This window comes from Vidua macroura, chromosome 2 (genome assembly GCF_024509145.1).
Source record: "Vidua macroura isolate BioBank_ID:100142 chromosome 2, ASM2450914v1, whole genome shotgun sequence".
Classification (NCBI taxonomy): domain Eukaryota; kingdom Metazoa; phylum Chordata; class Aves; order Passeriformes; family Viduidae; genus Vidua; species Vidua macroura.
The window spans coordinates 37720458-37733525 of record NC_071572.1 but is presented as its reverse complement, the minus strand read 5'-3'; the positions used below and the strand labels follow the sequence as shown (position 1 = coordinate 37733525).

At 41.2% G+C, this 13068-nt stretch overlaps 1 protein-coding gene across 1 annotated transcript; it reads right to left on the bottom strand.

Moving 5' to 3' along the window:
- Positions 1-459: 459 nt before the first annotated feature.
- On the bottom strand, positions 460-10272 carry POGLUT2 (protein O-glucosyltransferase 2). Its single transcript, XM_053970955.1, has 10 exons — positions 10068-10272; positions 7781-7986; positions 7170-7375; positions 6353-6430; positions 3999-4171; positions 2820-3057; positions 2034-2243; positions 1581-1670; positions 940-1044; positions 460-722 (listed from the first exon to the last, which is right to left on the bottom strand). The coding sequence occupies exons 1-10, from the start codon at positions 10238-10240 to the stop codon at positions 705-707; spliced, it is 1497 nt and encodes a 498-aa protein (XP_053826930.1). The 5' UTR covers positions 10241-10272; the 3' UTR covers positions 460-704.
- Between the last annotated feature and the right edge of the window lie 2796 nt (positions 10273-13068).

The window sequence follows — 13068 nt, the reverse complement described above, 5'->3', positions numbered from 1 at the left end:
CAGGAATCAGTTCTGCATCCATTGTGACAGGAGGAACTCAGGTCTCTGAGCACTGACACTGGAGATTGGATTAAACTGTGTGTGTACTGGCAGCTGCAGTCTCTCTCATTACGGCCGGTGAGTAACCTGTTGGTATAACCAAGCCTACAGCAATATCGGAATTGTGGTTTTCCTTCAGGTTAACAAGATTTATTATGAACCCCACAGCATGGTCTTTGAGATTCTCTCAGAAGGGGCAAAGCTATGGTCTGAAAAAAGATGCCTTATGGATGAATGGATGAATGGATGGATGGATGGATGGATGGACAGACAAACAGAGTGAGTGAGTAGGGGGGAAGATGTACAATTCTCATTTGCCCTTTGCAGAACAGTTTCATGTTTGTGAAAAGACTTACTATATACAAGCATGAGTAAAAAGTATCTGCATTTCCAAGGTAACTCAGGACAGGAACACACAACTGATACAAATATGTTTTTTATTTTTTTTTTAATTATAAAAATGTGTTTGAATAAAGCTCTGCCACCACTGCATGATAAAAAGGAAACCAGGGGTGCTTTGTTTTCTTCCATACATAGATCATGAAATGGTAAACTTTAAAATATCCATTGACATTATCCACAGGCATACTAAACCAGATTGTTATTCTTTCTTTAAGAAGACAGTCTGAATTCAGGTAAATACTGAAAAAAAGTATTTACTTCTGTCAGAGTTCATCTTTGGCCTGCAGTCAAAAAAGAAGAAACATGTTTCAGTTAACTGGAAGCCTATTTTTCACTGTCTAGTCCTGCAAAAACATCAAGAAGTGTTTCTAAGTTCGATAGGTGTTAATGGCCTGGCCTGATAACTGATACTGTGAGGCACTGAGCAGCCCTGCTCCAGCGAGGCTGAGCAGGAACTGAAGACACTCAGCACTTTACATTTAACTGCATGGGCTGTACCTTTTTTCGGTGGCAAGTGCATGGGAAAAGGTCATCATCAGGCTGCTGAACCTTCTCCATTCCATCTCTGATTTTTGGTTCACTCACTTGCAAGCCAGCATATTCCTAGTTTTAAAAAAAAGGAAGGTATCATTAATCCATACATTTTTTAGATTGTACATCTAGTTGCCAATATTGTACCAAATCAGCTGAGCAATTCTGTAAAAACTCTGGGGCTACACAGTCTGTTTGTTCAGACTGTCACAGACAGGGTGACGGAACACTCAGCTGCAGATGGGAGCCCCTTCGGGTGCCTCCCTGGAGTTCGGTATCTCGGTGCTAATGCACAGATATTTTCAGCTGTGGTTCACAGGGTGTGCATCTGATGTGGAATTCTTTGATCATTGTGGGCAACATATTCTGGCAGATTAGATCGAGATTTATGGGATCCCACTGCCTCTGAAAGAGCCAGTGTAGTTTTAAAGGGGTTTCATAGGATATAACTGAATACAATGTTTGTAAACCAAATGAAGATTTTAATTGCTGCTGCTTGCTTCGTGGCATCAAGTACCAGACTGGCCAATTTCCAGCAGCTCTGTTGCCCTAAATTCTTGCTGTGTGATTTCTATTTCTGTGCCAGTAGCCATTAAAAATATACTGACCTGGAAAAGTTTGAAATAGTAACAAAAAATGTGGTCTCCCATGAGATTGTTTCTTGCAAATTCTTGTCCAGATTTTGCAATATTTTTTGCCTGTCAAAGAAAATGAAAGTTTGGATTATTTTTTTTTTTATTGCTCAGAACTAGTATTTATTTCAGGGTGCTACTGTTGGTTGTGGAGTTACAAATGAAGTTGACAGTTAAGGATAACTCAAATAAAACATTCTTTTTAAAAGTTAAGGCATTGTTAGGAAGATACTCTTTTTTTTTTCCTGAAGTTAAATTTGATTTCAAATTAAGGACAATATTATGCATTTTGAATGTTTTTCTTCTTTGTAGAGTTGATGAAAATAAATTTCAGGTTCTCCTAGTATTTTTTTTTGTTTTGTTTTAAAGAAATTCAGTTTTTGTTCTCTTCTAGAAACATTACTGCATGCTTCTAAATATATATTTTACCTCTTCATCATGATCTTTTGCCCACTGTAGTTTTTCTAGCAGATCACTCAGGTCACTTTTAAATGGGATGTAATGTTTCCATGGCTGCAGCTCGTTATAAAAGTGCTCATAGTAGATGGAGTCTTGCTTTAGCACCACACTGTTTCCTGCCAGTAGATAAGGCAATCTGTATGCTGCCACTGTGCCATCAATATTAATTTGATATTTATACTGGAAAGAAAAGGACCAGAAGTTATTAAAAAACACAAGATCCCAGTGGCTTGGTTAGGTTATATTCTGAGGGCACTGGTGTTACTGACTTGCCGATATTGAGACAGGTAGGACTGGCTAGGCAAGCATCAATGTCTAAGAAGCTTTTATTATCTAGTTTGGAATTCATCACAGTGCAGGGTACACAGAGCTTCATCAATTAAGTTCTCCGGGAATTCTTAGGTGCTCATCCTCGGATGTGAGGGTAGATGTGCCACTTCATCCACAGATTTTCCCACTATGTTAGTTATGTTAGTAGTCCTGATCGCTGAATCAGGAAAAAGAAATAAAAAGGAACTTGAAGTTATGTAGATTACAGGAGGTTCTACAGAACCTTTAGATGTAAATCAGACATTACTATTCTGAGGGTAAGAGCTACATAGCAGTTAATCCCACTGGAGGGATATCTAGTCATGCTTGTTATTTGTGGTGTCCTGAAAAACTAAAAATCACTTTATTTTCAGTAATACATACTAAGATATTTGATAATGGGAAACAGTGAGAACTGAGTTCTATGAAAAATGATTAGTAGCTTACCTTAAAAAAATCGAAAAATGAAATGTGCTTAACAATAGGGCCATAGAGGTTTTCATCATGTTTAAAGAAAAAAAAGTTTGTGAAAGCAGCATCTATGATCTCTGGATATTTCCTGCTGAGTTTTACAAGCTCAAGCCTCTCTTTGCGGCTGTCACGTCCTCTCCAGAAGGCTGTGGTATTCTTGTCTTCCCACGATGGGCCAGTGTTTGCTTGAACTGACATCATATCCAGGCTGACTCTGCAGGAGAAAGAAGTGATTTAATAGTGAAGCCTACTGGAAACTTTTAAAAGTGCAGTTACTTAAAAGAGCTCACAGTACCCATAGGCAGAGAGCAAAGATGAAGGCAAGTCATGAGCAAACCATCATGTGTTACTGTATCAGTCATTTGCAGCAATAGAAACAGATAATGAATGTTAAGTTCACAGGTGTGTGGCATGACAGCATCATTCAACAACATGGCATGCAGAAACAATACCTGTCAGCTGTCATGGAAAAAATAGGTAAAAGTGGATATGGTTGATGCAAGGTAGTGTAACTTGCTTAATAAAACATATTGCACGTCCTTAAAAACATTAAGAAATTAAACACATAAACTGGGAGGGCAAAGGATAGCAAATTTAGAAAGTCTTGACAAAAAAAAAAGGAACCTGAACTAAATGCAGTGAAATGATAAACAAGTTCAAGATGGATTACAAAGATTTCGTAGAAGCAAGCTGTCTGTAGTGTTTCAAGACAGAACAAAGCAGTTGCAAAGGCTAGTTATGGTCAGTAATCAAAGTGGGAGATGGTAGCTCCTAGTTTGAAAATTCCCAATAGCTATGTTGGGATTTGAAAGGTACACAAAAACCAAATTCTAACAAAATCAGGAAAGAAAGACACCTGGCCAGTTGTCAACAAGTTCATGGGGGGAAAAACAAAGCAAACAAATCAAATGCCTAGCCTTGAAACACTCTTAAGTGCTGTCTTCAGTGATTTGACCATGTTTAGATAAATTTAGATTTTTTAAATGAAACAGTGAAGTATAATGTTAATATATTGATTACACAGTCACTGCCTACCTAGGATGCCAGTGTCTCAATGAGTAAACGAAAATAGTTAATATACTGTTAACATACAGATCTCTATGGAAGATCGCTCATTGTGAATTTTTAAGTTTAAAAGTTTAAGCTATTTCTTACCGTCCCATAGTCTCCAAAACTGAGTCTGTTAAGTCGTATGTTGGCATGACAATGTCTTTTGATTCACTGGACCCACACCATGAGAAGATCGGGTGCAAGTTCTGTGGGGGCTTCCTTTTCTCCAGAGGCCAGTCCCCCAAATTAACAAAAAATTCTACATCTGGCATTTTCACCTAAACAGGAGCAAAATAGGCACAAATGCATTTTAGCACAAACAGCATTCTGCTGGCATCTTGCATTTTGAAAACAACCTCACTAAGAGGAAAAATAGCCAGGTGTCTAATATACTTAATGTACCTGTAATGAATCACTGACATTTAGAAACCTGTTAGAAGTACTGAGACCACAGAGTAAAGCCTAAAAACCAGTATTTTTTTATAAAAGGTTTGTACAAAGTCACATAAGGCATAGGAGCACCCTTTTTAGAGGATGGTTTCCTGTTATACTTTACATGATTGGCCACACAATCTCTTTATCAGGCTAGCACTGGGACCTAGTCAGCAACTGTATAGTTCCAAGGTAAGTTGGATCACCTTGTTACTACATGGAAAATTGATGCTGGCTGGTAAATCGGTTTTCTGTCACATCAGTGATCTGATTCACCCTGTGTCTGCAGGATGCCTAAATCAAACAGAAGAGAAGAAACAGAAATATACAGCCATGATGGCAAGACCACATTTAGTCAGTGCTTCAGTTAATTATTAAGCATAACATCATTACTTATTTAAAATACTTGGTAGTGTGGAACCATACCTGAAATCACTGTCATAGCGAAAAGGCAAGAAAAATACTGTTGATGGCCAGGAAGTGGGACAGAGGGCATAATTTTGCTGCTTTATGAAACTGTGATGCACCCCTATATTAGACATTGTGTGTGATTTGGGTATTTTCAAGTGAATTAAGAAAAGATAAAAAGAAAGGCAGCTTTGTAGATTTCCAAAGAAAGAGCCAGCTGCCTTGTGAGGAAACACTGAAAATGGTGGAACAGTTCCGTTTGGAGAGCAAAAGGCAAAACATGACATATGGCTGTGTTTTACAGAACCCTGAAGGCACATATAAGGTCAGTGCAGAACTAATGTAGTATCTCAGTTCACTCTCTTCATTTCATTTTTAAAAAATATACACCTCTAATACATCCCCCTCAACTACCTCTTTCAAAGCAAAAGAAATCAATAATTTGCCAAATATCAAACACTTCTAAATGGTGGAAGATAGCCTTTCCCTTTCAAAGGGTGTTTGCTACACAGTCTAATGCTCAGCACTAGACTTCATTACTACGGTGCCATCTAATGGCTGTAATGGGTATAAACCCTACAAATTGTATTTCCTACACATCCTCAGCAGCAGAATCAATCAGCAGCTTTCATCTTCTTCTCCAACCAACTATCTACTGTCACTCAGTGACACTATCCTAATAAAAGCTCTTATTTAATGGTATTTAACGGGAATGAGACAAACTGTGTTTTCTAGATCTGTAAACAGTTTCTAGTTTTGGAGTTAGCAATCCTTTTTTAAACTTTTAGTCTAAAGTCCTTATATGCAATTTAACTCCATTATTTGTTGTCTAACACTACTGACACAAAGAACAGTTTACTTCCATCTTCCAGAGAATAATCTTTTAGGTAATTGTAGTCTACAATCATATCTTCCCTTAGACATCATGTCCTGCTGTAGATAGTGTTAGATGAAACAATCCCCAGTTAAATTAATGTTCATTTGTACATTTAGTCATTTGTCCCATTTTCCTGTGCAATGTTAGTTCAGCAATGTTAGTAGCTGAGCAATCCTTAAAACATGACACCCAAAGGCAGACAGAGTAGCATAACTGATCCATTACTAATTCTGAGGATAGTGGAAAGGTTACTTGGTATTTCTTTAACATGTTAAAGAATCCTTAAAACATGACACCCAAAGGCAGACAGAGTAGCATAACTGATCCATTACTAATTCTGAGGATAGTGGAAAGGTTACTTGGTATTTCTTTAACATGTTATGTTAACTTGTGTTCAGCTTTTTGCAGCAATGTACCTGCAGAGACAGAATTCTCTGTTAGATGCTACAGGATGATTTATTTATTCTACAGAAAAAAAAAAAAAACAAACCAATAAGCCCTGTCCTGACTTATCAAAGTCACCTATAAAAGCCTACTTATTCAATTAATTTTTGTGATACTCAATCAGATGGCATTCTAGAACATGACAGCTTCAAACAAGGAAAATCTATGACCTTTCCATAATTAATCAATCAGCAAGAGTTTTTTAACAGAAACAGCAACAAATACGCTGACGTGTATTTAAGCCCAGGATTCTATAAATTAGGGCATGCAGAGTAAGTGGCTGTACAGATATACTCACTTTTCTGGTCAAAGACAGCAGTATGGCATCCATGAAAATTCTGAAGCCAACATGTTCCCCATATGTCTTTATATAAACCTGAAAATAAACAAAGGTTTTACTGGGTGATTTCATTTCAGAGAATGGCTGGCACAATTCAGAGCTCTTTTAATCGCATAGTGGCTAGTCAGACAGATTATATGGCTGCATAGATTTAAGAATCAGCTGGGAAGCAACAGAAATCTCATCACAGAAAAGTGATTAAAAAATTACAAGCTTTTCTTGCTTTTGCAGATGTTTGAGGTCTGTCTCGTGAAAGCAGAAACTGTTGCCTATTTCTGTGGTGTTCCATTCTTCTAATTTCTATATAAAACTCCACTGAAATAAGTACAGTATATACATTTCTTTGTTATAAAGAATTGCAGCTCTGATCCTCAGTTCAGCTAAAAGTGGTATCTCAGAATTATGCATGATGTAATTTATTGAGGTACTTCAAATTAGATGATTGTGACACATCACAGCAGTATTGCTCAGAGAAGAGGAAACTGAATTAGCATTTAGGAGACTTGGGTGTGTGCCCAGTACTCATACTGATTGCCTGGAAAGTAATTTGCTTTCACTGTGTTTCAGCTGTAACGTGGAAAAAAAAAGCACTTACAAAGTAGGACAGACATTGCTGAGCTCATATACAAACTGCAAAGTATTCAAGGACAGAGAAGCAAGCAAAGTCTTGTTCTTAAAGAAACACTACATGAAGCTTTTACAACTCGGACAACCAAACTGCCCGTGGCTCCCCACCCAATTCCAATATGGCCTTCATATCAACAAGATTCCATACCTCATTGTCTTTGACGGTGTAGTGACACAAACTCTGTCTTTGTCCAAACCTCTGTGGAATTTCTTTTGCAATCTTATCTGGGTCAACAATGGGAAAATTTGCTAGGTCTCTCTGAATCTGTGGAATAGTTTGAGGGCAGTTCATCTCTTCCAGCCATGCACTGCTTTCCTCCTGAGGGCAGTCACAGTTTTCATGGTAAATAGGTCCTATTGGGAACACAATTATTATTTTACTTTTAACGAGTCATAATATTGAGCTGTTGAGATCAAAGAACAGGGTCAGGCATTGAACATTCATTGCTTAGGGCCAAAACTTCAGCAACTCTAAATGGACATGTCTGAATTTTTTTTTTAACTCTAATGGAGTCACGTCATCCTACATCAGCTTATGTGTGAGCCCTCTACCTGTATTTATTAGGCAACAGCTTCACAGCACTTGCTGCCTTTTGTGATTTTGAATACTATGCATAGGATGTATATAATGAATCCATAATTCCAATGGGATTTGATAGTCCAGAGAAGTACTGAGGTCTCAAAGAATCCTATGCTTCTAGTAGAAGACATTCTGGGACACGCTTTGTGAGGAAACCTGTGTGTAGTGGTGCCTCTTACCTTTTAAAATATATGGAGACTTTGCAACATGCTTATCTCCAGTTTTGACTTCTATCCTCAGACTTTTGTAGCTCGCATACATCCTGTACCTCACGAGGAAGGAACCATCTTTCCTGTCCAATACTTGTACACCAACACGAGTGAACTGTTCTTCAGGAGCAGTGATCTTCACCTGGAATGCATTTTCACCTGGTGATGAAGTGAACCTACCCAGAGAATAAATGGGAGCTTAATGAACAAAGGAAACGTACAACAGATTTCTTAGTCTGGTCCATTCCTTTGCAAGGCAACAGATTTCCAGTGAGCCATGTTAGCCATGATTTCCTCTGAGCCATGTTAGGCCTCCACAAGCACATCCAAATGTCCACTTTAACAGGTCAATAAGTCTGTTATTTTACATTCAGAAGCAAAATGTTTTCAGATTACCTTATTTTCCAGGTATTATTTAAGGAAGTAAAGAATGAAGTTACACTTCTTAATCATTATGGTAGCTTATATGGAGAAAAAAACAGGGAAAAAATTATAGAGGGATGACATAATTCAATGTATAAATGAGATATTTTGGTATAATTCACCATACACCAAACAGAAAAACCTCCATAAAACCAAATAAAATAATCTGAATAATCATGAAGTTATCACATATCATTGAGGTATTAACAAAGATAGTGCAGTCAAAATGCTGTCAACTTCCTTCCACCTTTCTTCCAGGCAGTGACCAGGCTCTCAGGCTGTAACTCCTTAGTTCAGCTACTCCCACCACCTTTCCTAAAACTTGTCCAGACATACTCGAGAGCTGCCAGTTCAATTAAATGCAAGAAATATTTACTATCCAAGTTAAACTGAATTGGCAGCTCCCATACTCACACAAGCCATGATGCACCTAATCTGGATGACCTTGATGGAGCATTCTGAACACCTATCTAGGTTGCATGACCAGGTTTCCTAAATAAATGGAAAGCAATGAGTATCCTCTGAAAAATCACAGAATCACAGAGTTGTTAGGGTTGGAAAGGACCACCGGAGATCATCTAGTCCAATCCCCCTGCCAAAGCAAGGACACCGGTAGCAGATGACACAGAAATGTGTCCAGGGGAGTTTGCAATTTCTCCTGAGAGGGAGATTCCACAGCCTCCCTGGGCAGTGTGTTCCAGTCCTCTGCCACCCTCAGGGGAAAGTTCTTCCTCATAGTGAGGTGAAATTTCCTGTGTTTTAGTTTATGGCCATTGCTCCTGTCCTACTTCATTCCTAAGAAGTTTACCTGAAACAGAGATTTTTGGAGTTAACAAAATGAATTAAGCATTTATAATTTAGCTTGTAGAGTTATGTATTGAATTTTAACCTTTTACTTAAGAAACCTCTGCCTAGTACAAAGGGCATAAGAAAATGCAAATTTCTGAAGCTTCTTGTATAAAGAACAATACCAGACGAGGCAAAGAACCCAGATAAAGAAGCTCCTCTATCTCCAAGCTTATCAAGACTGACAGACGTACTCAGATAAGCACCAAAGGACCGAAAGCGCACGCGCAGAGAGGAAAAGTTCAAAAGTTCAATCATGAGGAAGACCACAATCTTCAGCTTCAGAGACCACTGAGAGACCCCCGTACGACCACCACAGCAAACCACGCGTGCTCAGAAGGGTGTGGACCTATTTAGCATGAGAGGCGAGGACAGGCGGGGCCAGGGGTTGAATATGCATGAAAAAGTTGTGCAATGTATTGCATATGGAACATCTTTGGGAATAAAAGTGTGGGTCAGACGGAGGCTCGAAGCACAAGTTTTGGAGAGCTATCTCACTTGTGCCGGGTGCTGACATATGTACCCACTTCATAGCTACCCCAGGTTATGGAGTCTATGTATTTATTCCGCATATCGCTTCATACCTATTGGCCTATTGAGTAATTCGTAAATGATTCTACTGATCTTGTGCCTCGGCATGTAGGAGAAATACTAATGTTCCCAACCGTGGAAACAAGCAGAATGCCCAAGCCTAATAAATTAAACGTATTAGTCACTGCTAAAGTTTTGACAAAGGAGAATAAATCATGAATTTTTCCACTGAGTAACAAGTATGTTTTGCTGCTGAATGTTTTCATCCTCTTATCCTCTCGCGCCGTTATTTGATATTCCTTGTAAAGATTAATTAGCGCCTGCCAAGTGATATGCAGAAAGAGTCACGTAGAGAGAGCTTTTAGCCTGCACCTTCTACGAGCAAATCACAAGCCTCTCGTGATTCTCTCGAGATTCTCCCAGAATCTCCCCGAAAAGCCGCCGCCGCCGCCCTCACCTCAGCCCTCGGGCGTCCACGGCCTGCACATAGAAGTACCGCGCGGGGAGCGCGGCCGCGGCGCGCAGACCGGGCCCCCACACGGCGCTGCGCTCGGCGCTCGGCCGCCCGCCCCCGCCCGCGGCCGCCGCCGCGGCTCCCAGGGCGAGGCACAGCGGCCACAGCGCACGCATCGGCAGCGCAGCTCCCGAAGGACGAACACCGCCAGCACTCGCCTCCCGCCCTCGGCCCGCCGCCGGGCAGTCCCGCCCACGGCGCGGCTCCATGGGGCGGGGCCGCGGCATCGCGGGGCGGCGCTGCCGGGAGGCGCCGGCTGAGCCCCCGCGAATTATTGGGACCCAGCATAGAAAACACTGAGGACAGCTGGCTCTGACGGCCCGCGGCCCTGACGTACGCATCTGGACATCTCTGAGCCGCTGTTTAACCCGTGCCAAGAGCTGATGCTCTTCTCCCCCGCCCCCCAACCGCCCTTCACTCCGCTCCCAAAAATTAGGGTGGGAAACGGAATTTACAATCAGGAAAATGTATTTTCAAAATCCTTCCCAGAGCAGCTGGAGTGAAGAGCTTCTTTGCACTGAGGGTGGCAAAGCCCTGAAACAGGCTGCCCATGGAGGCCGTGGAGTCTTCCTCTGTGGAGACATTCCAAACCCACTGTGTTCCCATGCCACCTGCTCCAGGTGACCCTGCCTTGGCAGGGCGGTTGGATTAAATGATCTCCCGAGGTCCCTTCCTCCCTTAACAGTTTTGTGACTCTGTGATGTGTGGCTGCCGGTAGTGCAAGTCTGGAATTATCTGGAGCAGAGGTGAGGGGGCACCTCGCTCACTGCCACCAGGGCAATTGCCCAGTGCGGGCCTTTGGTGATTCCATGGCCCTTTGTCTGTCAAATTATTTGTCTGCCTCCAATTGCAGAGAGCTAGTCCCAAAGACTAATGCCGTTCTTAACTACATACAGAATCATTTAGGTTGGAAAAGACCTCCAAGATACTTTAATTACTGCTTCTCTCTTGTTAAGGCAAACAATAAAGAAAATTGAAACTCATCAGCAAGGACTCATGAATTTCAAAAAGATTTTGTACTTTTCATTTTGAAATACTGCAAATATGCTTTAAGAGAAAAGCACACAAAAATCCTTTGTTTGAAGTAAATTTCAAGCTCAGAAATCACAACTTGGGTTGATGAAGAGAGTCTTTTCTAACTAACAGTGTCATTACAAAATGCCTTAAATATTACCAAGCTCCAGCTTTTAAATACATAATTTTTGCCCTGTTATATTCTCATTAACATGAGTTTTCAGGACATTCAGCAGTTAGAAGACTTAAAATTTCCAGTCTAAAGATTCACACAGGCTCTATTGTATATCCATGACCCTTTAGCTCCTCTCCTTTCCTCATATTTACTCTTCTGATGTGTTTTACAGGCAGAAATCACACTCCTTCACAGCTTATATTTTGCTGTATGAGAGAAGCCAGTCTCTTCTAGTGGAAGAGAACTTTAAAGATGTTTTTAATTTAAAAGAAACTTGGTAGCTGTAGAATTCACAGATCATGTTTCCTCCTCTCAGCAGGATGGCACTGCCATGTTAAAAAAAGCACAGCAGCAATGAAGTAAAGGTGACACACTTCCACCCTCCTTCAGCTTTTCCTCCCCCCACATAAGTGCAGCTCAGGGAATCCATGCAGGGATTTGGCACTATTTGTCAGCACCCAAACAAGTTATAAGATAAATCATGCAACCTAATTTTAGTATTGGCTGTCAAAGCCAACATCGCTGCTATCCTAATGCCTACAATTTGGCTCAGATAAAAACGCTTTGGAGGCAGAATTATTTAATTATATCAAAGGCTTTTGGCCGACTAATGCTCAACAGGCTTCCAGCTGGCAAAGGCATAAGGGATGCTCTCCTTTACAAGGGGCAGGTTGCCTCAGGATGAAGCCACATAAACTATGGAATGGGATCTAGGTCTTCTCATGTCCAGGGGATGGCAAACATGGCTGTGCCCACAATTGCTCAAGCACTTTGGCAATTCACCTCTGCCTAACCACTGAGAACCATCAAGTAACACTAGCAATTCAGGAGCTATTAAGATTCTGGTTTTTTCCATTAATTGCAGCACCTCTCACAGAAAGTATTGCTGCGAGTAGAGGCTCTGTGGACTGAAGACACAGGGTTGTAATTGCCAGGAGTGAGTCTTCTGTCAGTAGTTTGATATTTTATTTAAAATGTTATAACGACTTTGTTATAAAATCAATCAGAATATTTTAAAATGAATTAATTTTACATATTTGGGGCAGTAGCAGAACAGCTCCAGTTGCATCTTCAGTGTCACTATGTTTGTTCATGTTGACTGCAGTGAAGGGTGAGATGACAAATATTGACAGCGATTCCAGACAGTGTTACCTGAAGTAAACTTTTGTTCCTTCATACAGTTTTACAGAAGCATTGTTGTTACACATGTTCTTACTACTGTCAGGGGAACCGAGAGAACCCTGGTGCAAATATAATTATCTGGTCCAAGCTCCCTGCCCAGACATGGTCAGCCCAGAACACATTACACAGGATTGCATCCAGACGGTTCTTCAGTATCTCCAGTGAGGGAGACTTCACAACCTCTCTGGGCAATCTGTTCGAATGCTTGGTCACTTATCTTCATATTCAGGTCGAATTTCCTGTGCATCGGTCTCCGCCCGTTGCCTCTCGTCCTATTGCTCGGCACCACCGAGCAGAACCTGGCTCCATCCTTTTGGCACCCTTCCTTCAATACTTATTGATGACATCCCCTCTCAGCCGTCTCTTCTCGAGGCTGAGCAGGCCCATCTCCCTCAGTCTGTTTCTCACTATTCTGCGCCAAGCCCTCACATCGGAGACACTTCCTTCCCCCGCCATCTCCGACCTGCTCCTCCCCTCCCTCCCCCGCCCGCCCGCGGGGCACCAGCGGGCGAGACCATGAGGGCGCATATGGGGGGAGGGCTACCGAAGAGGCGCAACTCACGGCGCCGAGGC

Coding starts and splice junctions, on each gene's coding strand:
- POGLUT2 (XM_053970955.1), bottom strand. CDS start 10,240: ATGCGTGCGCTGTGGCCGCTGTGCCTCGCCCTGGGAGCCGCGGCGGCG. Junction 3,058..3,998: donor GTTTTGGAGACTATGGGACG/GTAAGAAATAGC, acceptor TTTCTCCTGCAG/AGTCAGCCTGGATATGATGT. Junction 2,244..2,819: donor CATTTTTCGATTTTTTTAAG/GTAAGCTACTAA, acceptor TTTTCTTTCCAG/TATAAATATCAAATTAATAT.